The sequence below is a fragment of the Streptopelia decaocto genome (assembly GCF_964273445.1).
Source record: "Streptopelia decaocto genome assembly, chromosome: 8".
Lineage (NCBI taxonomy): Eukaryota > Metazoa > Chordata > Aves > Columbiformes > Columbidae > Streptopelia > Streptopelia decaocto.
In genome coordinates, this window is record NC_138662.1 from 14,584,812 (window position 1) to 14,611,904 (window position 27,093).

At 40.4% G+C, this 27,093-nt stretch overlaps 1 protein-coding gene across 18 annotated transcripts in view; it reads left to right on the forward strand.

Moving 5' to 3' along the window:
* MAGI1 (membrane associated guanylate kinase, WW and PDZ domain containing 1) overlaps positions 1-27,093 on the forward strand; it is a 341,410-nt gene that overhangs the window by 167,599 nt on the left and 146,718 nt on the right. For all 18 annotated transcript variants that reach the window (XM_082060139.1, XM_082060151.1, XM_082060150.1 and 15 more), the window contains exon 2: positions 4,905-5,021. In XM_082060139.1, the coding sequence (XP_081916265.1) occupies positions 4,905-5,021 (117 nt within the window). The remainder of the gene's footprint in view (positions 1-4,904; positions 5,022-27,093) is intronic.

Sequence of the window (27,093 nt, forward strand, 5' to 3'; positions counted from 1 at the left end):
CATAAATCACTCTCTTTTGTCACTGCTGGCATATGGCCAATGAATCTTCTAATTATTGAATGGCTTTTATAGCCCCATTATTTATAATCACTTTTGGACAGCAGCTGGAAGACAAGGATGGGACAGAATGAAATGATATAGCACAAACTATTATCATTTGTGTAACAAGTGCTGGGATTAGGAATATTTGATGAAGATGTGGTTACCAGCACAGTCTTGTTAAATGATAGAAATCTACTTAGCCTTCATTTTTGTCTTCTAAGATGAGCTGCTGCCTACGAGACCTTACCATGAAAAATATTTTATTAATGGATCCAGAAATAGAATATGAATCTCCAGACATTAACAAAATGTATGTTTGATTATTTGGGCCATCTTTATGTGAGGGCTTGAGGAAAATCCATTGCAGACATTAGTGAGACACAGTGAAGATGCCCTGACACTACTGTTGTGCCCAGTTCTGTACGGAATGGTTTTAGAGAAGTAGCTTCTGCCCTGTCTGTGTCCATCTTTTTAGTAAGAATTTAAAAACAGATTTAGAAGCTGTCTTTAGTTACTTTATCAATATTTTAACATTTCTTTAAAAAAACAAACAAACCAACCTTGTTTTGGTGGATTTTTTTTTTTTGTTTGTTTTGTTTTGGGAGTTTTTTTTTTGAGGGAGATGATGGGTTTAAAACTAGTTTAAGGTTATACACTTAATAATTGAGTGGAACTATTTTGGCAGTAATTATAGATGAATTTGTGTTGAGTCCTGTCTACTGGGTGGAGCAGCAGCCTTGGAGAAAGGAGCATAACTGAAGTCACCCAGCCTTTAAGGCTGGTCAACTAAGATTACAAGTCCACTCACCACTTCAGCAAATGGGGGCTATTTTTGTTTTGTTTCTTTTCTTTTTTTTTTTTTTTTTTTTTTTTTTAATCTGGAGTTCTGCATTTTGTAGCACAGAAGTAAAACCTTGCTAATCATGATAACTTATTAATGTTCATTAAATACTTTCTGATAGAGATCTTCAGATGAAAGGCTATGTTATAATCAGGGTTTATGCTGCAAATCCAACATGTGCAATCTTTGTGTCTTTAAAACACTGAACCCTTCCCTTTCGACACAGACATCAGGGCGGTGAGAGAGAGTCTTAATCCAGATGACTCTATTGCACTTTTATCCCTTTAGCAGGGCCTTTAACCTCTCATTGCTTCATGGCCCTGTTGTTTTGAAATGGTCTTTGTCTGCCCACAGAGAATCCCTCTGCTAAAGATACCTTAAAATGGAGATCACGACAAGAGACGGGGGATTCTGCGGCAATTCAGGAACAGAAAATGGGTTTTTCCATTTCAGATTATATCAGTCTCTGTGAATGTAGCAATTGGGAGCCTTTCAAAGAAGGGTAAAGCAAAAATATATACTAGTGTAAACCTGCTTAAAGGAATGTAATATAGGTCAGAGATCACTGTGTCCTGAGCCTGCCCCTGACCCTTCTTCACACAGGCATCTATAGGCTGTCAGAGTATAGCTGTTTATCAGGATTATCTGTGACCGTCTCAAAACATAGATGGAATAAAACAGCTGCAGTAATTAATATAAACATAAACTATGAAACGATAGTTTCCAAATGCATAAAATATGAGTTCAAAATATATCCTCAGAATATACATATTGCACAGTTCTGGCATGGACTATCTGCCAGCTGGCAGGAAGGTGCTGTCAGCCCTGCGATGTTCACGCTCAGCCTTTTCTTGAAAAAAAATAATAATAAATCAGGTTTTGCATGTTCATTTATTTAGTCTGCTTTCCTTATGGGAAGCTCATGTGTCATTAGGGTAAGAAGCTTCCAGCCCCCCAAGTCTGCGCTGATGGTGCTGGGGAAGAGATGGATGTTGGTGTGCAGCAAAGACAGCGTTGGATGAGCAGGGATGCAGCTTTCTTCCCTGCACCACCTGGAAATTGTAGCAGTAAGCATCAGAGCACAATTCAAAGCATAGTTTCTCTAGTGACTTTAATATTAGGTAGCTGTTGGAGTACAAATACGTGACAGAGGATTGAGAGTTTGTATGTAGAAACAATCAATAGTTTTCATTAAACACAAAATCATGTAGCTTACGTGTTTATCTCCACAAAATTGACAAGCACAGTCTGTTTCTCAGAAAAGTGTATGTCAGTAATTTTTTATTTATTTTTTTTTTTTTTTATTTTGGAGAGAGATGTTTTGTTTCCCCATAGAGATTTGGTTTTGCTACTAAAATATTGTTGTTACGATGTAATGGTTTAGGAGAACAATTGATATACTCTAAAATGCAGAATAATAATTAAGAATAATTGAGAAAACTAGCCATTCAGTGAAATGCACTTTATTTCATTCAAAGATAAAGAAAAAATTCAAATAATAAGATGGAAACATCTCAGATTAGGAGTAGCACAATGGGGAGAGAAGCAGTGGAAAGTTGGTTCTCAGAGTGTATCTTCACATAAAGAAAAGCATTGGTTTCATTCAGCAGGAAAAAAGAAAAGGAACAAAAGAGTTACAACAATAAACCCCAATTTTTGAACATATTTTACTTCTAAAACTTTAATTTTGGTGAGTTGAGTTTAGTAGGGACAAATTTCTTTTTGCATTTTTTGAATGTCTGTATTTCTAAAGCTAGGTGTATCAGCATAATTATGATTACAGAAATAACAAGGTTATTTTTCTGTGTGTAAATAAATGCATTTGCAACATCTCCAGGCCAGCAGGAAGGAATTGCTGAGCACTGGCTCATAAAACCGGTATCCCCCGATTTGGAAACTGCTGTTTCTGGCCTGTGTCTTTTGTTCCTCTGGTCTTCTCGCTGTAGGATCTCTCTTCATGCTTTTAGTAGAGAAGAAAAGAAATAATCTCAAAAGAGTAAACATAAGATCCAATCTGCTTGAGAACAGAGAAGTACTTTGAAGGGTAGTAGAATTCTTCTGGTTAACGCAGATCATCTCTAAGGAAACTGGAGCCAAGTATTTTCTTGAGCACAATTTATGCATGGAATTAGACTTCGTGAAGGCAGCACTTTTGCATAAAATCAGGTGGTTCTGTCACCTGCCCTTCAACCCAGCCTGGTGATGGTTGGGTATGGACAGAAGCCATCAGCAGGTGAGACTCATTTTCAGAGGGAGTGTTGCACAAGCAAGGGGTGCTCCTGAGGGTCAGAATGAGTTTTACTGCTACAATTTGCACACAGGAGGTTGCTGAAATGTCTCTGGCATGTCTTTCAGATTCTCAGGAACTGCAGGTGCATGCATTTTAGACTCAAAAAGAATTTATCAAAATTTTAAAACTTCCATCTAGCACCAGAATCTGCTAAATGATGCCAATGTCAAGCGTGTGCCCTCTGAAGGCTGAACAGATTTTTGGTGAAGATCATCAGAGTGGATTGAAACATTTCAAATGTCAAAGGCTCCAACATGTCCCAGGGTGGATTCTTTTGTCAGCTTTCTACAGGTGTTAGTTTCTGTCTTTAGCTCATTTTCTTCTTCCATGCTCTGGAGCGAGTTGCATGGGGTGAGCTTGCTTTTGTCCAGAGCTATGGTAGCAGCTGCTGAGCTGAGATCATCAGAGTTGTGAGAAGCCTTCATTTCTGTCAAGAATTTTCTGGAATTTAGGAGCAAAAATGTGGCTTAGCAAACAGTTTGTGTGTGTGTGTGTGTTTTTTTTTTTTTCTCTTCTCCTTCCATTTAAAATAGATGTAATAGAAATGAGCATCACCGTGAGCTCCCTGAGGGGATGAACATGAGTGTCACCGTTGCTATAGCCCCTATTTTTCCAACTGCCATCTTGGCTAGAGCGTCAGTGACTCGGCTGGGAAATCCCAGCTACTGCATAAACCAAATAGCCAAACTTTCCAGCGGGGGCTGTAATAGACTGAGATGCTCAATGGAATGGGCACAGGGGGAAGCTACAACAGATATCATCAGTAAATTGCATATTTGCTGGGGTCAAACAAGCCTTCGCTCAGCAGAGCTTTTTCACCTCTACACATTACTGTGACATAAATCATTGAATCATGAATCACACAGTATTTCAGGAAAAAGCCTACGTTATACGATACATGTAGCTCAGTGCATTAATTTCTTCACTGGAATAAGCCCTTGCATTATGTCCAAACTATTTTTCATATTTGTTCTTTCTGCTATGAGAAGCCACACTGTCTTACTTGAAAATATTTTGTTTCTGGGAAAATACTTCATTAAGTTGCTCTGGTTCATATGTTCTGCCACAAGAAAGGATTTGGCGTTCAGCAGCTAGCAATGTTCATTTTCAACTCATTCATCTTTATTCTCACATACTTCTGAAAGTGTTTGAAACTGAATGGGGAAATAAATAGATTGAAGTGAAAAGTGTCGGTTATTAATCTGCTATTTTTAAGAGCTTTGGGTGCTCTTAATGTCTTCAATCAATTCTTTTCTATCTCCTGCTGTGGGCTGGGGTAGATACCAGTGCGAACTACAGTGCTTGTTTGATTTTGTACCACGTTCAGCTGTGTCAGTACCTCTAATGGGAGAAGCAGCCTTTGCCTTCTCCCTGTCTGCCCAGCTCACCCTCCAGTGAGTTGCAAAAGCAATACACTACCTTTGTTTTTTTTCTTCTTTTTCACATCATCTGTCTTTTCTCCATTTGCTCAGACAAATAAGTGATAAAAGGGAATGATGATCTGTTTAACACCACAGGAAGAAAGATATATTATGAGACAAGAGAGACCTCTTGTTTACAGCGAGTTATTTTTGGTAATTAGCCATTTGTAGAGGAAGATGAGCCTCCGCTCGTAAAGTCAGCATGCCATAATTTAGGGGACTCTGAATGGAAGTCTTAACATTTGCCTGAATTGGAAAAGTTAATTGTGTGCATTTAGAAATAAATAAATGGCTGTTTTTTTCTTTGCAGGAAGCAGACTGAACAAAGACCTGAGACATTATCTCAACCAGAGGTTTCAGAAAGGATCGCCGGATCACGATCTGCAGCAGACTATTCGAGATAACCTTTATCGCCATGCTGTGCCTTGTAAGTAACAGAACATTGACCCAGTGGATTGCAAGTAGTAGAATTTAATTTTATTTTTATTTTTTTTGAGGCAGCCTTCACATGGTTTTGTGCACAACTCCAGGCAAGACTCAGTGTTCAGCTTGGGCAGACTTCCATGTGTGACCGCAGATAGGGTTCAGGTAGGGGTGAAAAGGAAAGCAGTTGATCCCTGAACTCTGCTTTTTTGGTGACCTTTCAGGAACCGTTGATGGTTTGATACAGATCTGTGTTGCTTACTGTGAAGAAAAAACCCTAAAAAATCAGCATTGAAGTGAGTGCTTGCCTTAGAAATAGCCTTCATAAATATCATTATGGTCAATGTTCCTTTATTGGTTTGAAACCAATAAACGTCCTTTTATTTTTACTTCCTTAGCAGAACTTTATTTCTGGTGCTTATTTAACTTGTGAAATTGAACAGCATTTTATGACTGGATGCTATTGTAGCAGGGAACTGTCGCTGTTGGAAGGTCAAACTCAATTCAAGTAAGAGATAAACAGCAAGAGGTAGTGAAGCTGAGAAAGAAATGCTCTTTTCTTCACTCAAAGAACAACCAGGAGGAAAACGGAGAAGTTTAGAGAATGTGATCTTTAGAAATTCAGAATCTTTACCCAAAATCAGACTGTCCTTGGCATTTCAGGAAGATGTACAAAGAGTGGAGAATGATCTAATTTCATTGCACCTCCATTTGGCATTCCCCAGCTGCCAGGAGCCACTATTCTAAAGAAAAGGGTTTTCTGCTTGTACTTTGATAAACTGTGGGGATAATGGTTATGCTTTTCAGATCAGGCTGGGATAAGAACTCATAAACATAGTTTAGTTATAGCATACTGAGATGAGCAGCAAAATATTTTGAAGTTTCCTATCTCAGCATGAATCAGAGGTTGTTTATCTTGGTAGACTTACATAAATATTGAATAATGAGGTTGCCACTCAAAAATTGGTATTTGCCAAAAAATACCACGTAATTGTATGTAGAGTAATAGCTGTTTTCAATCTAAGTGTTGCATGCAAGAGAACTGTGTACAACCACAGCTAAAATTGTGTGGTAGCACTGACAAATGTTGTTTCTCCAAATGGCAGGCACTGTATATCACCATTGAGTTTATTCTCTTTTTATCAGTGGGAAGAATGGACCAAACTAAGCTTGAAGTGTTGTGCATGGACATAAAAAATAAATATGGATTATTATTTTCTATTGAACACTTAAATTTTCCATTTTGTCAATGTGAAATATGATTAGTTTTCAATCATGTAGGTTGCCTTACTGCAGGTTTCTAAAGCAGGCTGCAGAAAGTGCCTTCTAGGAGAACATGGGCAACGTTAGGTTCAGGAGATGCAATGTCATGATACTGATGTCCTTCTGCCTGTGTGTTATATTCTGATTTCTAAAGCAGCAAATAAAGCAAATGAGCATAAGTCCTGTGGAAGCATTTTGTGTGTTACCAGGGTTATATTTTGAAATGGTTTCCATTGATTCTTTTCTCTGGTTTATTGAACTTGACGGTGAGCTAAACTGCTTGGACTTGTTAAAGACTTCTGATTTAATATTAAGAGCAGTGAAAGTGATCCCTGCCTTTTAGAAATAGCTGGGGGAGATATGGGTTCTCGGTGTATCAATGAGAATATCAGTACTTATGTTCCATTTATGAAACAAACAGAAAATCTGGGAAGTTGAGTTAGTTATTTTGTGTGTCCGTATTTGCTGAGTTGTAAAACATGTAGTGTTTAATTTTTTTCTTCATGTACTGTGGGGATGGTATTAATGGTATCTTTTAAGAGTGATGTTGATATTCATATGTGAATTTGAATGACACTGCTGCACGTACTGTGGGTTCAGATGCGTTACAGGTCTGGAGATTAATCTAGCTGTACACTCATATTTTTATTCCTTGGTACATGTGACCAGTAAATCCAGAGCTCTGGACCAATCTCTAGTGCTAATGGATTATGAAGTCTTGTATTTTGAAAATGGAATTCCCTGCTGATTATGCGGTAAACACAAACAAGAACACAAGGTCACTTGGACTGAGCATGCTTGGCCTGACAGCTGCTTTTTGTTGCACTAATATAAAGGCTAAACGAAGTGATAATTAGTAAATCCAAAATGGAGAAAGGTGTTGTTAACCAGTTCTTGTCCAGAAATTCTAGTAAGAATCCCATGTGGTTCAGCTCTGACTAGTTTGGTGCAGGTTGTGGGAAAACCCAGAGGGCTTCTGCTTCCCACCCAGCTGGAGCTTTTGTAGAAGGTAGAGGTCAAGCAGAGGGGAGGAAAGATGCTGAAAATTTGACTTGACCGTGTGTGACAATGTGACAATGACAGGCTGCTTGAGCATCATTTAGATTTTTTACTTTAGGGGAGCTGGTTAAGAATTTGCTTTATTTTCTGGTGAACCATCGAAGGTAAGAGAGTGGGGTGATGCCAGCTCCCAAGGGGGGTTATGGCCATTGCCTGAATGGGTGACACAGGGAGGAGCAACCAGAGGACTTCATCCCTAAACGTGGGAGCTGTCATAAAGAATGTGACCTTAAAATGGACCCAAAAGTGAAATATTATTGAAATGAGTAGGTGAACCACGCGATTATTTTGGAAGCTGAGGTCTTCACCTGCTTCTCGATGCCCTGTGCCCCTCCAGCATGCTTCCTTTGAGTCTTCAAACCTCAGCTCCCTGCTCCCCATTGAGCTGATTTTCCCTGCAATGATCTCTAGTAAACAACAGCTGTGACAAGTTTCCAGGTGGCTTCCAAGTTTGGTTGTCAGGCTGTTGTGAGTGCTCTGCTGTTACTATCACCCCAAACCCACAGGTTTATTTACAAAGCCAAAGCATTCTTTGGAATTTACAACTTCAGAATTATAATCTAGGACCAAGCCAGAGTAAAGAAGAGAGGCACAACACCTTATTTAAGTTTTTGGATGGTGTATCAGTGCTAATGAAGCCATGCATTTACAAGGCACAGATCTCTGAAAGAGTTAGTGCAGTTCAGCAGCTGAACTAGCTGAATCAACCGTGTGTTATTTTCTTCACTTTCTTCCGGATATTCTCATTTCAATGTTAAAGTCACATGCCGGGTCAGAGAAGCCTTTTTTTTTTTTTAAAAAAAGAGTATTTTTGTCTTCTGTTTATGAAAAATCAGCATCTTAAACTTGAGCAAAGTTATCCTCTTTATGTGTTCAGATAAATAACAGTTTGCATTCCTGGCATGTAGCATCCGCTGTCAAAACTAGAAAAAAATCCTCATATACATCATCTAGATTAGCAAGATGTTGGTCCAGTCTCTAGCTATCCCCTTTGCCTTGTTTTGTTTGAAGCAACACATTTTTCCTGTTTTCTGATGTGCCTAATGAAGATCACCAGAAATAATGCTCTGTTTGTGGGCTGGTTAATGGCTCCATTGAGCTTGGAGTAGACTGTGAATTGGCAACAATGTTGTGATTACTGATTGGCCATGACTCTACCAGAAGTACTTTGACTGATGTAGTGACTCTACCCACAATTTATTTCTAGTGTGGTTTTCACTTATTCCAGATTTTGCCAGCCTAAACACTGAAGAGCACAAAGGCGGGTTTACCAACTGTGTGAGATGTCTTGCTAGGGCACCTTGTGGCATGTCTGAGGCCACCTGTGCTGACAGAAGTTGTTGTGACTTGCATTACATCTGATTTGGGGAGAGGCTGAGAGTCTGTATGTAGAGTATAATGTCATCCTGGCATTAAGGTTCAGAGAGTGTTTCGAGAAGCAGAACTCCCCCAAACAGGATTGGTGTGTGTGAAGATTTACTTAGTGAAAAATGTGATTAGTTGGAAGAACATCTCATAATATATCTATTAAATAGGTGCTTTCAAGTAGCCTTACCTTGGGATATGTGTGTAATAGTGTTAATTAAGAAAGATATGTGATAGCAACTTGTTTTAACATTATAATGCAGTAGCATGTCTAAACCACTGTTCACGGAAGGCTGAACAGACAGGATTATCTTCCTCATTTTGAAATGATGGTAGAGGGCATCTGTTTAAAACAAGCAAGCAATACTGACCATTTGTTCTAGTCGCTTATTCTCAGCAACCTGACAGCAGTTTTCTTTTCACAGTGTATTGAGAAGAATCAGAGAGATGATATTATTTCCATAAAGCTTATATCAGCATGTGTTTCTTGTGTTGTTGTTGGGCACATTTACTTGATTCTGTGCTCATTTGAGTCCTGTGTGACATGCAGAGGCGGGGCTATGGTGGATCTGGCATCTGCACCTTTACTTGCCAAAACAGTGTACCTAGTGGAGGCATGACTGAAATAACAGATCAGTGATCCCCTCCTTATTCATAAATATTCTATATTTGTCTTATTTCAGTACTGTGCAATTCCTTTCTTTGCCAGGCTGTAGTCTTCTGATGAAGAAAAACTCTGGAAAATGCAAGGTCTTCCTGATGGTAGATGCGACAGGGGCAAGGTTATGGCTAGCCTAGAGTTAAGTCTTGGATGCCAACCTAGACATTATGTGGGAATATATATTTTTTTCCCTCCTCTTCCCAAAATTGGCTTTAAAACCTCAGGAGGTCATCACTCAACAGTTGATTCACTTTCCCAAAACAAGTACATGGGATGGGACTAACTGGCTGGAGATTTTAACATTAGAGGTTTACCACTTTCATTTTGGTGTCCTCTCACCTTCCCAGAGTTTGATCTGTTCCTGTGCTTTCAATTACAGAACAGTAGCTCCAACTGCTGTGGTAAGACTTAGAGGGGAGCATGGAGCAAAATAGAAAGAAATGGATAAAAGTCAATAGTATAAGTGTCAAGTGATCTGTAAGGAGGCTTAGAAAAAAGACAGAGGCACCCAAGTATCTGGCTGACCTGAGCCCACTCACATTTCAGTGGGAAATCTGAGAGTAAATTGCCTTATTCCAAGCGATCTGCTGGTGCAAAGTCTCCTGTCAGAGGAAAACCGATAATGATCAAAGAAACTTCACAGTATTTATAGGACAAACTTTAGTAAGTGGATGTAGAAGAGCACATTGAACCTCATTATCTGGAGTAAATGTTTTCATAGATAATCAAACTGACAAAAGGTAGTTTAGTTGCTCCAGGAGCAGTTGGAGCTGCAACAAGTGTAACCACCATCTGATGGAGCTGATGGAGAACTGGAGAGATTAAACGTGCTGGGGTGTGATAAAGCTGCTGTGAAACACGCAGACTTAGATGATTTCCCAGGACAGTTTTCAAAGCCCTGTAGCACTGCGTTCCCCACAAGTACTTCTGAACTTCAAAATCAATTGATAGAAGGGACATGCAAACCAGCTTACAGAAGGATTTTTCTTTAGAATATTGAGCATAATAATGTATCAGTATACTGGGAAAAATGTTGAAGTGAAGAAGAATGACCTCAATGTTACAAATGCATGTGTTTTTACATGTGGGGATATTTGAGTCACAATTTTGAAGTTATTTTTAGTGACTAATTTTTTTTATGGATCAACAGAATCTCTGACAGTACACATTGTTTTTTCTTCACAGGCAATAAATCATGAGTTTATGCACACAAATGTTCTTTGAATTCTCAAAAGCTTTCCAGTTCTGCAGCCATATTTATTATCCAAGTACCTTTTGTTGCAGTTCCCTTCCTAAAGGTGTAATTCTGCTTTTGTAATGAGAAAAAGTTGCAGTGTCCATGAAATATTAATTTGAAGGCCCACACTGATAAGGTGATGAACAACAAGCTGATCTGTTTTCTAACGCACGAAAAGTAATCAATTGTTTTACAAGATTTATGTTAGGAAAAAGGTTTTAAATATTCTTAAAATAGTGTCCTTTTCACTAGGGTGCAACATACAGGTACCAGCAGTATGTGAAGATAATTTTTCTCAAGAACATTTTCTTGTGAGTTGATCTAATTCTGAAGAATATGAGGCATATTTTCCATGCCAGCTAATGTACACACATTTACTTTTTTCCTGTATTTTCAGAAGGGATTCTATCCTGAGTGCAGCCAGTGGGTTTAGAAAATCCTTGTAGCTGTGTTCCAGGGAGTGCAGAATTGCAGCGGAGTACCCTGCGGTTTTCAGGGATATAATTATTTCACATATTAGTGAACCAGATGTATTTTCACTTTTGAGAGAGAAAAATGCTCTGTTGTGAGCAACAGGGCCAATATTTCTGTATTTTAGTTCCTTTCTCTACACAGCCATTTCTGTTCAATCTCGGAGAGTTCAGACCTTTTTTTGCCATCTGGTCTGTCCTTTCAGATCAATAGTGCATTTTGTTCCAGTGGAACTATTGGGTATTTTTTTTGGTACATTTGGAAATAAAAGCACTTGCGATAGCAAATATTGCTCCATCTGCTTACCCATTTGTAAGGAATAGCTTTTTTGTATTTCACTGTACACCCAGTTGAAATTGCATGAGGCACCAGAGAACAGTACAAAACAGAAGAGCTCAGCCTTATAGGCTCTCCCATGCCACTTGCCAAAGGAGATTTGGGTAAGAAGTGTGGGAAGAGATTACACAGTTAGGATTCTTTGTTTTCTTTGTTAGTCTCCAGAGTACTTAATTTTGTGGGGTTTTTTTAGTTGTGTGTATTTTTTTTGGTTGTGTTGCTTTGTTTTGTTTTTTTCCATTGCCGTTGCTTTGTACTACAGCAAAGCATCTGCAAGTGGGTCTTTAGGTAATACCAACAATGTCTGCGCATATGTTTTAAAACTTAAAAGTTTCTAAGTTTGTGAGTCTCTGGGAAAGCAGAGAGTAAATCTGAGCCGGGAGCAGGTACTGCTGTTGGGAGGTTGAAGGAGTGGAGGTGAGTTACCCCCCATACTTCAAAACTGGCTCTGTTCTGCAATAGCTTTTCATATGATGTCCCAGGGTCCTGATTAGATTGTTTGTGATGGCTGCAGTGTCCCAGCTTTTGAATTCATTGAGGTGGTTTAATTTATCTTCAGCTACTGCCATGTATCTGTTCAAGGTTTACAGTGTATTGATTATGCTACAAGCCGAGAAAATGAGTGTTCCAGGCAAAAGGAGCAGTTTAAAATGAGGAAAAATTAAATGTGTAGCTGTTCTTTAATCTGTTCTTCCACTCACATTTGCATTTGGTATTCACATTTGGTATTTTGTGATTAAGTCTCTCTGGAAAGTGCCCGTCGCTCTGGTCAGGTTTGTTTATGTTTGGATGCGTTGGTTTGCGTGGTGGTTTCAGAGTTACAAAAGACCTGTGCTTCTTGCATCAAAGGTGTCAGTACTGCAAAGAGGATGCCTGAAAATCCTATTTATATGTTATTATTCTGGTCCAGGGCGGTACCCACAATATAGTGTGGGCAAAACCAGTGGCATTCAGAGGAGGAAATAAATGCCTGTGTGATTCCCAGTCCCGACCGAGCCCAGGAGAGCAATGGCAGATGCCGCCTCCTGACGGTTTGATGGGGGTGCAGACTTGCTACATTTCATCTTCAAACAATTATCCTTTTTTTAACATTACCATGCTCCTTCACATAAAGTGTGCTGTATTTGTCCTCTAAATCCTTTCTCCCTTTATTTCAGCAGAGAGGAGATTAGCTGTGTAATCATTTATAAAGCTGTTTAGATTCTGCTAGCTGGTTTTCTTTGGGGAGAGTCCTACCCAATACCTTTACTAAGAATGACTCTGTAAATTAATCTTCATTGATTTCCTTCCCCCCAAACCCCCAATGAATAAGTAAGTAGAAAAAAATAGAACAAATATTTCTAGTTCTGCCCCTATTGAAGGAGAAATAAATCTTTCCTATTAGTCAAAATGGTCTAGATGTATCCTTTTTTTATAATATCCTCTTGAACAATTAGAGCTTTGAGTTATGAAGTCAAGATTCCTGGGTCATTGCCAGAACCGATTTGTTTAAGGGGAACACTAGTTCCCTGAATTCCTTTTAAAGGGCTTTGTAATGTCCCACGCTGCTCTTAATTAGTGATTTAAGAGGGAATACATCTGTTTCACTGAGGACTGTGAAAATTATTATTTAAATGGAAATGTTTAAGAAATGGCTCTTTGAAAGGCTAATGTATCTCCAAAATGAGATGTGGATCACAGAGTACTCAGGTGGATGGTGATCTAGCAGTTCTACTTGCAGGGTATTTTTAGAGCTGAAGATAGAGAAAAACATTCAAAGACCCTTGGAAGCATCATCTGCCATTGAATTATCTTTCATACTTCATCATTCATTCACTGCCTGCACTTTTTCTTTAAACGTCATGTTTAACAGCTAATTCACTGGGAGAGACAACAGTTAACAAGTGTAGATGTTGGTAAACAGAGGTTTGTAGAAAGAAGCAGTATCGCTTATTAAATAAATGGATTATATTTATCTTAGACCATTATGACAACTCAAATAATGTCACCACAGTATGGATTTTTCTACCAAATTTAAAGCTACTTTATGGAAGATTGTCATATGCTAAAAACACGCAGCTAATCTTTGCTCTCTTAGGGATTGAACTGGTGAATCTCAGAAGTGAGGGGCTGGGGCAGGTGACAGGTGAAGGAGGAACTCCAAATTAAGAAGCTGCTGCTTTTAGCAAACTCTTCCTTGAATGCATGTGGAGATGGATATTTATAAATGCAGCATTACCGTCTCCTACTGTTCACAGGTCTTGAATTAGGAATGAAAAACTTGAAATTGGATATTTTGATTCTTATAGTTTACCTATTAGTTTCTGAGCCCTTACTGCCATCTTCCTTCATGTTTTTCTGGGTTGTGGGTTTTTCTTTGCATTTTCTTTTGTTCAGAGGGGGCTAAAACATTAAAGCTGAAAATGCACTTGAATAGTGAGGTTATTTTCAGCTCTCCTAAATCCTGAGAAAAGCAAGAAGTGTTGCAAGACATGCAAGAGAGTGGAGGAAAACCCAGCAGGACACTAAATGGCAGTGCAGAAGTAGGAGGGCTGGACTCTGCAGTGGACCCAGTTCTTTCAGGAGTGTAAACATCCCATAATGTTCATAAGTATCTTTTCCATTTTTGCATTCCCATAATTTTAAATATATATTTTGCTATCTCAGCCCTCCGCAATCCTCTGCAAAACACCCGGTGTTTTCTAGAAGAGAACAGCTGATGAGATGCGATATGCTGCTCCCGTGTAACTAACCGCACTGGAGAATCACATTGACAGACAATCTGTAAATTGCCCACATTATAGAACATTGATGATACCATTAAAATGGTAAATTTAATATTATAGTTCTATTAGATTTCACCCTCATTAACTCTGATCTGATAAACAACCTCTGGCGTATTTTGAAGGTATTGGTCACCTTACAATCACCACTGCTCCTCTTTATCTGGCATTTCAAGCTCCTATAGATTTATAGTTCTTCTGTCATCTAATCTGTATTTACTCCTTTATTTTTTATTTGAATTTGTGCTCAGAAGCAGACTCTTTCCTAGAGGGCCCTGGGCATGCAATTAAGCATAAAGTCATGCTAAATTCCGTTCCTGAGATTTCGGACAAAATTGGTTTTAGAGAATAAAATGAACCCAATGTTCAGGCAAGCACAATGCAGACCCCTGGAGGTGTTTTAAGACTAGGCACTTCGGAAGGGTTGGTGCAGGGTCATGCTGGTGGTTGTATGTTCCTGACTTTTGCAAACAGGTATCAGAGCAACGTCAGCAAAATCTTGCTGGAGATGTAGGTGCCGAGGAGGGGAGCAAGTGTGGGCTGTTGCAGCTGCTGCAGCACATCTGGGAGCTGGAAAAGCCCAGGAAACCTTTTTCAGCTGTGTCCATCCAGCAAAGAAAACTTCTACTCCCAAACGTTAATCCTCAAGCAGCAAAACCATGAGCTGCAGCTCAAGAAAAGTAACCTTAGCTCCTCTCAACTGGCAGGGTGGCTGCTGTGGAGGTATCACTCGGCTCCTCGTTTTCCTAAGTGAGTCGTAGTTTAATGAGAGTGCTGTCTGGAGGAGGAGGTGGTTGTTATACATCACCTATCACAATGTAAAAGTGGAAAGTGACGCTGAAACGCTGACCCTTAATCTGAAGTGCACCATCTGTGTTTTATTTCCACATCTTGCTGAGTTTACAGTTATTTGAATTCACAGTTTGTTCCCCATTTGCTGTTCCCACATGGTAAGTGAATTGGATCCAAAATGTACTGATGAAAGATTGAGAAGTCTGTTGGAGAAGTTTGTTCCTACCTACAAGAGTGCTCTATCTCACACTTCTTCAACCCTGTGAGTTAAATCCCAGCTGTAAAATCTTGTCTCAAGATGGTCTTCTTTCATGGTGGGAAGTTGGGGTTACCATAAGGACAAACACTCCTTTCCCTTTCCTGAAGTGATTTATGGTTTGCCTTTGACTTTCTGCTCAAGAAAAGGTAGAGTTTAACAAAGTATTTGCTTTAATGTTCCTGTTAGTTTGTGTGGATGCTTATCTGGTTGTGCTTGGCATTGGAGCATCACTCTTATTTAGTATTTTTTCTTTGTTAGTATGAGCCAGTGTTTGATGCTAAAATTAGACTGGGTACCATATCATGAAGGGAGCTGTAATTACGATTGTATAATAACATTTTTCATGGTGCAACTTTAAATTACTCTGATTTAAAAATGGGCAAACAATTCAAAAGTGGGTTGAATTTCATTTATTCTTCTCAATTTCTTTCTTTTTTTTTTTTTTATACTACTGACAGCAACCATTTTCTTAAGACATGACTAACTGTAAAAAAGATATAATATTTAAACATGTTGTATTTCAAAATCAAGCCATCAATATGCTGAAGGCTATATAAACTTAAATACCTTCTTTGGCTTTTGCTGTAGACCACACAAGCTCGGAGAAATTGATTACTCTGGTGCTTGGAGGGGCTTTCATGATACAGAAACAGAGATTGGCATCGAATTTCTTTCTTTGTGTGTGGGACAATTTTGGGAAAGAGAAAAAGCCTTTAAACCCCAGATTAAAAATAAGTCATTTCATTGTTTCCTTTCTCCCCCCTTTCTAAATCTTATGAAAGAGTTTTCATAAATGATTGGGGAGCTGCATCTCTGAATAAATGGAAAGTAAAAGGCTCCATTTCTTTTTCAATAAAGAGGCTTTTTTTTTTCTGGAATGTCGCATTTAGGTGCTGCCTCATTGGACTATAATCTGGTGAGAGAGTTTCAGTCTGGCTTATGCAGATTCTTTTTATTTTGTAGACATCAAGAGAAGGGGTGAGGAATTAAGAGTTATTTATTTTCGTGTTGCTCTCTACACATTTACTGTATCCAGTACTTGAAACTCATAATTATCAAAGGCTTTGAACTTCCCATGGGGACTGTGAGCTGACTGGACACATACCCAAAAAACAGCCTGACACTCAATAAGGCTATTGTTGAAAGATCAGGAAGGTGAATCTTGAGCAGAGAGTTTTTATCTTTTATTTTTAAACAAGAGACACATAGTGGGCCAGCACCTTGGGCCAGGTGGTGTTTTAATGAAAATATTTATGTCCCGTAAAATTAAGACTGGTTTATTTGTTGATAATCAGGCCATTGTCCTGTTCACGTACGGTTATTTCTCTTAGAAAAGGTAATATAAGGCTTGCTTGTCTCTTGGTGGCATTTTTCCCCTACCCAGTTCCAACGTTTTGGGAATGGGGTTACCTCAGCAAGAGCAGTCGCTGTGTTTGTGCTGTTGGTTTTGGTAGTGGAACCAAGAGATGATGTTTTTTCCTTGTGCTGCCTGGCCCTTGCACACACGTGCTGTCAATGTGTGAGCCGTCACCTGTGTCCACACCTGTCCCCAGCGGCTTTGTGAGCGATGGCTGTTCGCTGCTGTGGTTCCGAACCTCTGCTTCTCACAGCAGCGGTGGTGGGTGCTGTCCCCACCGCGTCTGAGCCCTGGTCCATGGGAGCAGGTGACGGGGTGACCCCCCAGTGCCCTGTGCCCACCCCACTGGCACCTCCTGTGCATCCCTCGAGGTCCGACCATCACTGACTCACTGAAAGCCACAGTTTCCCTTCAGTCTGGAGGCCGCTGGGATTTCAGTTCTGCATCGAAGCAATCCTGTCCTGTGAGATACATGGAAAGCGTCCAAGACGGACACCTGCTGGCTCTGAAGCAGTCAAGTGCTTTTTCCAAAATATCTTTGGCCCCTGTTCTTGATGTTTACTCTTAAAAAGATGCAGGCATGTGTTGGCTGTGAAAGGAGAAAAAAGAAAGAAATAGTTTCTGCTCTCACCAAAATTCCCTGCAGATTTAAAAGGAAGATGAAAGTTGGTACTTTAAGAGAAACTCAAAGCCCTTGGGACAAGCAGAGCAGAAAACAGAAGGATGCTCTGTATGTCTGATTGCTTGCAAAAATGAGTGCTGTATCTCTTATGGAGAGATAAACAGATAGAGATACATATTCACGTAGTTCCCCCATTCTGGTGCCTCGCAAACTAGGACAATACCGTTTTGCACTTCCCTGGGCATATTCTCAAACAGCAGCTCGGCAAAGGTGATAGAGAAATAAAAAGGGTGAGGGAGAAATAAGAGATGGGGGCGGGGGGAAATCTGCCTCATGGTATTTCAGATCTCCAGCATACACAGGTGCTTTTTAATCCCTCTGGCCTACATATTCCACAGCCCTAGGAATAGAGGAGTTGTGATGTAATGCTCTTTTCCTCACACTCCCAGCTTAAATACAGATGGAAATTGTTGTCATGTGTTAGAAATGTCACCAATAATATAAAAGGCAGGCTTCTGCGTTCTCCCTTTTGCACTGTCAGCTGCTGCTGCCAGCTTATTCTTCCCTCTCAAACCTATTGTCATGTGGCAGAAACCCTGATGTAAGTAAGCCCTGTCCTCCCCCTGCTTATGATCCCTGCATTTTTTATTCCCCTCTGCTGCAGTGCTGAGGATCATTACATACCACGACTTAAAGACAAGACCTCACAAAGGAAGGATTAATCTTGTATTTGTGCTTGAATTTCGAAGGACTCAGGCAAGTGAGAACGTTCTGTTGTATTCTCTTTCTTCTTTTTCTTTCCTAGATGCTAACGTACGAAATGAAAAGCAGCAAATGTGATAAGCTAGGTCTGTGTTTACAGAGCGAACCCAGTGGTTCCTCAGCTGTAGGTTGTGTGGGTACGGAGCGAGCGGGTTATACCGGGGAGGCTTTGGGCTTGGGGAGGGAGCAGTGGAGCCACGCAGCCTTAGCCCAGCCTGGGAAGAGGACAGATGGCTAGTGCTGCTTTTTAATTCATCAAGCAGGCTTTACGTGAGGCCCGTTGGTGAGCGGGTGCGCCGCGAAAAGCAGGGTCAATGGGCACGAATAGGCTGAGATCAGGACCAGATGCCTGCTGAACAATGGGGCTTTTGAAAGAAATGCGGGAGGAAGCGTGGCGCTTGCTTTGTACAGCCTCCGCATTGCAGGTTGGAATGGGGCAGCTCCGATTTAATGAAGTGCATTCCTAAACGTGGTCGTCAGCCCAGGCTGGGAGACAAGGGGACATGTCAGATGGGGGCTTGTGGGGCCGGCATGGTGGGGGGGAGCAATCCACTGATGGATTGCCCTGAACAATGCACTCTTAGTGTTGGATGGGAAAAACCATCAATACATCCCTGTGCATATTAATGCGATACAGCAGGTGTTGCTAAATGTCTGTCCCCGCGTTGTTCTCCTGCGGCGCAGCCAAGGAGGGGGCAGGAAGGAGACCTCCCCAGGCACGTACTCATCTGGGGTGGACATGTAGCTGCTCCCTAGGCGGCCGTGCACGCCGAAAGTAAAGTCGGAGGAGAGAATCAGTGTGTGTTTCTACTCCTGGGGCTGCAGCGTGGGGCAAGGTGCTGTGAGCTGAGCTGGGCAGCGATCCCTGTGCTGGCTCTGGCAAGCAAGGGGTGGAGGGACAGGCTCAGAGAGGCTGGTCACAGCTTAAAGGCACAGCAGGGCAGGAGGGTCCTTTCTTCTGCCAAACATCCCCTAAATTAGGCAGGTGTGAGGGCTGGGAAGTGAATCTTCCAAGAGCAGGCTGGGTCACTGGGGCAGAGGGCAAGGAGGGAGGAGGCAGAGATGGTGTCTCTGCTGAAATCCAGCAGGGAGAGAGTTAAAAAAGGGCTTTTTTTTTTTTTTTTCCCTAGCTTCTCCAGAAATACATCAATTGTGAATGAGTTGCAGAAGCTGTGTGTGAATTGCGATAAACAAGGTGTACAACATGTATAAAGCCAAAGAAAATATCTATTTCTTCTACACATATCGTGCTGTGTCGGCTGGATATACCCCTCCTTAAGACAGTTTTCTATGTTACAGAAGTAACATCCCTAAATAGTTACAGCCATGTTAGCCAGTGTAATTCTTGAAGGCTTTGGTGGGGGCAAGTATACATAGTCTGTCATTATCATATGTATTTCTTAATAAAAAGACACCCATTTAATTGCTGCCATTGTGTTGTCTACTCCCCTTGTGATTTGTGACATGCTATACTGTATTTGTCAGCAGAATGAAAGGTGTCTTTGTTCGTTATTCATATTATGGCACCCTGCATCTCTCAGCGAAAATGGATTATTTGCCTTTAGAGTTAACTTAGCTGGTGATCTGTGCCCACTGTTGCACTGGAGAGGGTTTCAGTTTTTTTCCCAGATGTTTCAAAGGAATTTGCAGGCAAGGCTCGTATTATTCTATTTATTTCTTATTTACATATCAGTGTGTTAATAGTGATGAAGAGTGATCAGCTTCATTTGCCCACAGGACAGCTAAAGCCTGTGGCTGCAGCAGCTTCGCATATTGCGGCTGCCCTTCCGTATATCCCTTGTCTGTGGGTGAATGGCCAAGTCGACCGTGAACTAGGATTTAGTCCTTGTGCACCTTCCATCTTTTGCTGGTGTGCAAATTGCCAACAAGAGTTTAGAAAAATAAACCAAGGGTTTGTAATACAGACAAGAGCATGGGTTAATAAAGGTGGTTAGTGGATGGCCAGCTATGAGGGTGACTATTTGGGGACAGTAGTAGCGCTTGCAGAGTACTTTCCAGCCACCAGTGCTGACTGTGTGCTGGATGAGGTTACAATATCATCTAACATCAACAGCATTATCCGTTGTTATCTATTTACTGTCCTTTTCTTGCTCTAGCTGCTTGCTATCAGTCTGTCTGCATGTAAATGGGAATGGTTTACAAGTGTAGTGGCTGGAATTAGTAGCCAAAGAGGATCCAAATTTAAGGCAGTGCTTGCCCTGATGATTAATAAGACTTCTAACATACTTGCATCACATGAATATACACAGCTTGTCTTTGAACCACGTTCAGCAGCTTGAGCTTTGTGGTGTTAATTACGCTCATTCTCTATTCTGCAAAGCACAAGGAAAAATGGGCAAAATACAAAGTGTAGCTCGGTCCCAGGAGGCTGTGAGCCCTGCAAATGGCTTTTCTGTTGGAGGCTCTGGCTCAGTAAAGGGCCAGATTGTGAACCTGTTGCTTGTTGATGTGTGGCTTCTCCTGCAGTGTGGGAAATTATGTCAAGGAGTAACTTTGCTCTCGAGAGAGCAAGGGATTCGCTCAGTGGTGCAGAAGACCAGGGTTTGTTTTCTCCCTTGCCAGCTTGTTTCAATTCGTCATTGCCTACTGCTAGCTGCTGTCAGATGGAAGCAATGATGGATCCTTGTAGATCCAAGAATGATGCCTCACTTCCTTGTGGGAAACTGCTGCAGATCTGGTGAGAAAAGAGCACAGGCAGCTGCTCCAGGAGCACTTCAGCTCCTTGCTGTTGCAGTGTGGCGGAGCCAGGTTTTGCCATAACAGCAATAAGCCTTCTCCAGTTGAATTTCTGTTTTGTTTTGTTTGTTTGTTTGTTTTTATGCACTCTTCTAATGCTGGTAATCCAAACTGCAATTTGAAGTTTAGAGTATCCCTTTTGTCATTATTTACAACCCCTAGCACAAGTCATAGCATTCAAAGTTGTGCAGAAAGAAAAAAGCAACCATGAAAGGCATTCATTCAGCAGCAGAAACTCATTAAATGGTGCTGGGTCCTTGACTCTGCATCTGACAGTAATAATACTTAGCTTGCATTTCAGTTATTTAAAAGTTCATATGCTGCAGGTAAGGCTCTTGCCTGCACTTTGAAGCTTGTGTATAGATGCCTTTCTGACAGCTTTCCATCTCTTCCAGTGAAATGATTCTCTAAATGGTTATGTAAGAAATGCTTCTGCAATTAATGCACATTAAGTCATCTTGGTCAAGAGATACTGGGTGCTGTGGTATCCAATAAAGCTTATTCAAAATGTGGTGCTATTTTCAGTCAAATTCTGCTAAATCCTTTCCTGAAATCCTCTGAATATTTTGCTCTTGAATATTCTGGTAAGCATGGTGACTGGTTCACTGTGTTAATCCTATATGGTCTTTCTGTCTGCAGCTAATCCTGAGCTGTTGTTGCTGTTCTGCATACATGAGTAAGATTCTTTTCCCCCCTCCCCTTGATGATATCCAGTAGAATTCCATCTGACTACTAAAAGATAACAGATCAAATGTCCTACTCTTACTTTTTCTTCTCCTCAAGTAAGAGAGTTGAGTTTCTTCTACTTGAACAACAAAACGTGGAGAAGTAGGAAAAATATCCTTGATCTGTTGTGCTCTATCTGAAGGCAAGCCCTGGCTCTGAATCGGTGTAGGACGTCTTCAGGAATCCCAGCTGTAGACAAATCTGGAAGAAAAGACATGTTTAAAGCAAGTTTCCAAGTTTACATAGGACTGGCAGAATTTCTGTTACAACTTCTCATTAATTAGAGATGAAGTTGGTAGTGATGGCTACAGTTAAAGTTCCCAAGTTATTGGCTTTTCCCAGTTTTTCCTTGCACAGGGAAATGCAGTTAGGAACCATAAGCTGGACTTACTTTTGAGAGATGTGCTTTGGCAAAATCTGTCCCTTTCTGGTCAAAAAATCCTTTCCTTTGGGATAGTTAGTATCACCTCAAAATTAATACTTGACCATGTTTCAGATTTAGTAAAAAAGCACACTTAAGGAAGGGTGATAGTTTAATGTTGGGTTGATTCCCCTCACCCCCACTGATTTCACACATGGGACAGACATTGTATCTCCTTATAGTAAGGTTAGCATACTTGCATAAAATATGTTAATATTGACATGCCCTATATTGACATGGTTACAGGGGATACGTATATTGGGTATGTGTGTATAATAGAAATGCTCACACTTGCATTTATTAATAACTGCTAACATCAAAATGTCATGAACTGGAGAGTCCATGGTAACTTAAGTGAAACTTTTTCTTAAAAATTGTGTAATATTTAGTTGATGTAAAATGTCATAAACACCTACAATCTTTCCTTGGAAGAGACTGAATATTTTTTTTTCTTTTAAATACTCCTTCAAAGGTTTCATTAAGAAAATTAAATCCCAGAATAAAAATAGTTGACCCAGCAGTTTGATGCCAATGAGGCAAAATTCCCAAGGAAACTGTGTAAAGTCAGCCCTAAGTGAGCTGTGCCTGAATGACTTTGTCATATATATATGTCATATATTTTCTCAAAATTTTCTGTATTGAAAAAGGCAAAAAACTACTAGATGAATAATGTAGTCCTGTCAGCAATTGTTAGAATAATGAGTATCACTTATAATATTGAAAAATAGCTTGTTGCTTTCCCTACCCAAGCAGAGGTAGTGTCCCACCTGGGATCGGTGGTGTTACCGCTTTCCTCCTTTCCCTGAGGAAACTCTTGATCAGTTGTAGATTGGAAGTTTCAATTTGGTTTTTTTTTTTTTTTTTTTTTTTTGGTGTGTTTGTTTTGTTTTCATGATGGTTCAACATTGCCTTTTAATGCATTTGAAGATAACGTGAGAATCAGGCATATCAAAAATAAAAGCACTTAAAGAGCACTGTTTCTCAAATCATGATATATTGGGGAAAAAGTAAAATTGCTTCTCTCTTTTCTCCTGTTTTCACTGTCTCTGGGTACAGGTTTTACCAGAAGACTTTGGCAGGTTTGCTGCTGGCATTGAGAACACTCTGGTGTTGATTTTTTTACGTTAATTTAAACAAATGGGGAGCAGCTGAATAATAGTCATGTAGAAGGTGCTATTGGAAATGCACGCGTTGTCAGCACTGCGGTGGTGATTAATAGTGTGTCATTTCTTGATGGTGTGCCAACAATTTGGCAGCAGAATGCAAACCCTGGGTAGAGGTGGGGAAGTGACTGGGAATTAAAAAGTCTTCTCTTCTTCTTTTTCTTATATGGGCCACAAAAAGAGCCTGAGGCTTGAGAGACATCCCCTGAGGAACCTGAGTCCTTTCCTTTATCAGATGATGGGAAGGGGCTGTAGCAGCACAAGAACTTGCACACTGCTACAGTGATGGGTGGTTAAAGCTGTATTTGGAATGTAGTTTAGTTGACAAGACAATATTTTACCACATTCAGCTGCATGAGTGAAACTGTCATTTGCCTTTTCTACACAAAGATTTATTTTTCTTTCTTCTTTTGAAGATGTAGTCAACTCATTTTGAGCCCTAATCAGGAAGTGATTTAGAGTCTGTGCTCATTAAATCCTTCCCTTCACTCCTGGGACTGCCAGTGAGGATGTCACACATTACTTGCTGATGAGATAAATGTTTTTATGAAGGAGATGAATGCCCCAGAAAGTATTCTCACAGTGCCAAACCACTGGGAAACTGGAAAGGGTCTAGAAAGGCACAGTGAGACTGGCATTCGAGTACTCGAGCTAGTTTTACCATCACTTTGTTAAGCAGCTGTGATTTGGGGCACATGAAGGCTGAGCCCTGCTGTTCTCATTATTTGAAGTTTCAGATTTTCTTTAGGTTATTAGGGTACAACACAGAGCATTTAATTCCCTTATCAGCTCCTTTAGTCATTGTTTGATTGGGTGGATCCTTTTCAATTTTTTTCCATTTTTTTCTTTCTCATATTTCGTGTATTCTATTATTTTATTAGTTCAGTGGCCTTTTTGGGTCACTGCAGTCTAACTAGTCTGACTTTTATAAAGGTCTTGGTGACTAAATATTAGTGACCTCTATTCATCTTCCTTGTGCTTCTCCAAGATAGTGCAGTCTGATTTTGAGCTGCACTGTGCTACAGTATCAGCAAGTTAATCGCACGGTGTATCACAACCCATTTCTACTCTGCAGATGAAGGTGTCCATTCGGTACATCATGTTGATGAGTTTCTGCTTCAGTGTTTATGGTAAATAGGATCCCTGTGAAAGAGGTGAAGAGAAACTAGCCTGTGAAACTTTGCTAGCCTAACTAAAATAAAGAAATGTACCGTGACACAATTAAAAGTATATTGTTGGATTCAGGAGAGCCCTAGGAAATACTAACAAGCTAAGCATGATTGACTTGAGTTTCCAAATTCTATAAGAGGAAATGGGAGACTTAGCATTGACTTCATTAGGGAGCTTGTTATAGTAACAGAAGTATTTTTGGAAAACTCAGATTTGTATTGGTAGGCTTGGATTTTGGGGCATTTCCTGTTGGGCACCATCTATGAAGCATTTCCTTTGCTCAGGCTGGTCAGAGCTGAATAGACATGGGGTGAGGCAAATTTGGGGTTCCAAGGTTAAGAAATCTCAGAATTGATGCTGCCATAATTTGACCATTTTACACATGATCTTCTGCCATTATCTCGGCACGTCTTGTTGAATGCATGTGCTCAGACTTGTTTTCTTATTCTGGCAACCCTCTGTTGCACACTATGTGAGAAACGGGTTTTATAGGTGAAATGAGAATGTCCAACATCAGGATGGAAGAATTTGTGGGAAATACCTGCATGCACAAAGAGGAACAAAAACAGTTCAAGTAATCTGGACTGTGGTCTTTGGTAGCTCAGAAGTATTTAATTTGGGAGACTGTGTTTTAGCAGGCATATAAAAAGTATAATATTGTAGGCTTTTTAAAAAGGTGGGGGGGAGCAAAGGAACAGCACAAAATTTCAAAGTCCTACTTTCCTCCCAAATGTGAGAGCAAGCTATTATAGGAGGGGCAGAGAACAACTATGGGAGATGTCATCCACAGTATTTAAAGTTTGGGAAACTTTGAAATGAGAGTCACTGAAAGTAGAAGCTTATAATAGGGTGTGTGAAACAGCCTTTTCAGGTGTTGCTGCTGGCTGCATCTGACACACAAAGCTTAAATTTTTAAGCAAGGGGAGATTTTAGTGCCACCCAAATGTTGCTTTCATACGCAGAAGCCTTTGCATCTCTAGCTACAAAAAGGCACACTGTCACCATGGGGGAGATCTTTAAATTGAAGGACCTTTCTCTAATAAAAGGTCTGCTTCACTGTAAAGGAGGTACTAGGGTTATATCATCTTGAAGGGCAGGCTGGTGAATGGGATATTACTATCTTGGTGTGTTCTATTAGTAAAATATTTAAAAGTGGCTCACTCCTGGTGAATTACCTGCTGACCCAATCCTCGAGCAGCCTTATTAAATAGTTGCCTGTTGTAACATTCTTTATGAAGTTAAAGCATGTCCCACTGCACTAAGCACTATTTCAGATATCCCCGTTATGACAAAAAGTCTTTATATAGTAATAGTGCAAACCGATGGCTCTCATGGGTGCTTTCATAATGAGGTTTTATGGTAACTGTTCTTTGATCCCTTTTCTCCTTTAACCAGTGTATCAAATTTACTCAATTCCTCTCCATATTCATAAACAAATTCGCTCTCTTAACATCTCCGATGTTCCAAACACCACTTCTGATGCAGAATGAGTTTACCAAAAGAAACAGTGGCATAAAATCAGGGTATCTTTGCACAACACAATTGCCTGGGTTGGCTCAGCTTAACGAGCTGCTGCTCATCAGCTGAGCTGCTGTGCCTGAGCAAAGGCAAAATGAAACAAGTTAGTTCAAAATCTTAAACCTTTACTATTTAAAAACTCATACTCTGCTTGAGTCCTGGGGCACTCTGATGCTGTTGCATGGCCAGTGGTAACTTGATTTGTTTTGGTCACCTGTCTATAACCTCAGAAGAGTTTTCAAAGCAAGTAAATATTTCTGTTTGCCATACGGTGGTAGGCAGCCGCCTTTGCTGGTGTTACTTGAGGTTTGCAATAATGTTACAGAAATTATGGGGATGTGACCAGCACCTGAACAAACAATTGCACTTGTGCCTTGGGCTTTTAAACTATATTCCTTGGATATTCTTGGGTGGAGTGGAAGAAATCATGAACTCTTTTGATGTCTTTCATGACCTCAGATCTAATTACACTATTTTTTGACAGCTTTCCCTCAGGAGTTCCTTATTTTACATGCATTTTAAAAATACACATTCAAATGAGCCTGACACTATTAAATTTTGTCATCTAGTTATTTTATGTTGCTGACCATCGCCTTGGTACTTGAGCCTCTTCCTACAGAGAGTCTTCAGTGCACTTCAAGAACCCGTGGTCTGTCCTTCCTACTGAAATAGAAAGCATGATTGGGTTAAAACCTTCTGGTTATTCTCCCTTGCCTCATATGCCTTCTTCCTGTTTGACTATATTTGGTTTTATTCTGATGCATCCAGGCAATAAGAAACAGAGGTGTTCAGAGCCTGCCAGTTCTGCTTCTGTCATTTGTACCCATCAAGTTTGCCAAATCCCATCGTTATGCCTTGAAACTTGTGACAGCAAGAGTTGGGAACGTGCAGTGGGAACTGGTGGTCCAGACCCCAGCTTTGCAATGGGCCAACAGGTACTTCTGTAGGCTGGTGGGTATCTCCCAGCTGTGTATTCTCTGGGAGCTTCCTGTCTTTGCCACTGGCCACCATCATGTCTGCATGCCACAGGCTTATCTATCTCCAAAAAAGAGGGAAAATTGAGAAAATGACCTGTCCTAAGATACTGCAAGCTCTGTTAATAGAAGAGTGTTATTGACTGGGTGAAGTGATTGATCTTTTGCATATCCTTCCACAGTTTATCTCAACTCTGAGAATTGTCTTTGCCCTCTGAAGAGCTGTTTCATTAGCTTTGTTTCAACAAAAAAGAGGAAAAAAAAATCAATATGTTACATGAAGCAACAGCAAGGAATAGTCCTGCTTTCTGGAAAACTGCTGCAGGAGCTGGGGTGGCTGCTGCTTTGGTCTCTGCTGCTGCTTGACACACCCAAACTCTGTGCGGCAGCAGGACTAAAAC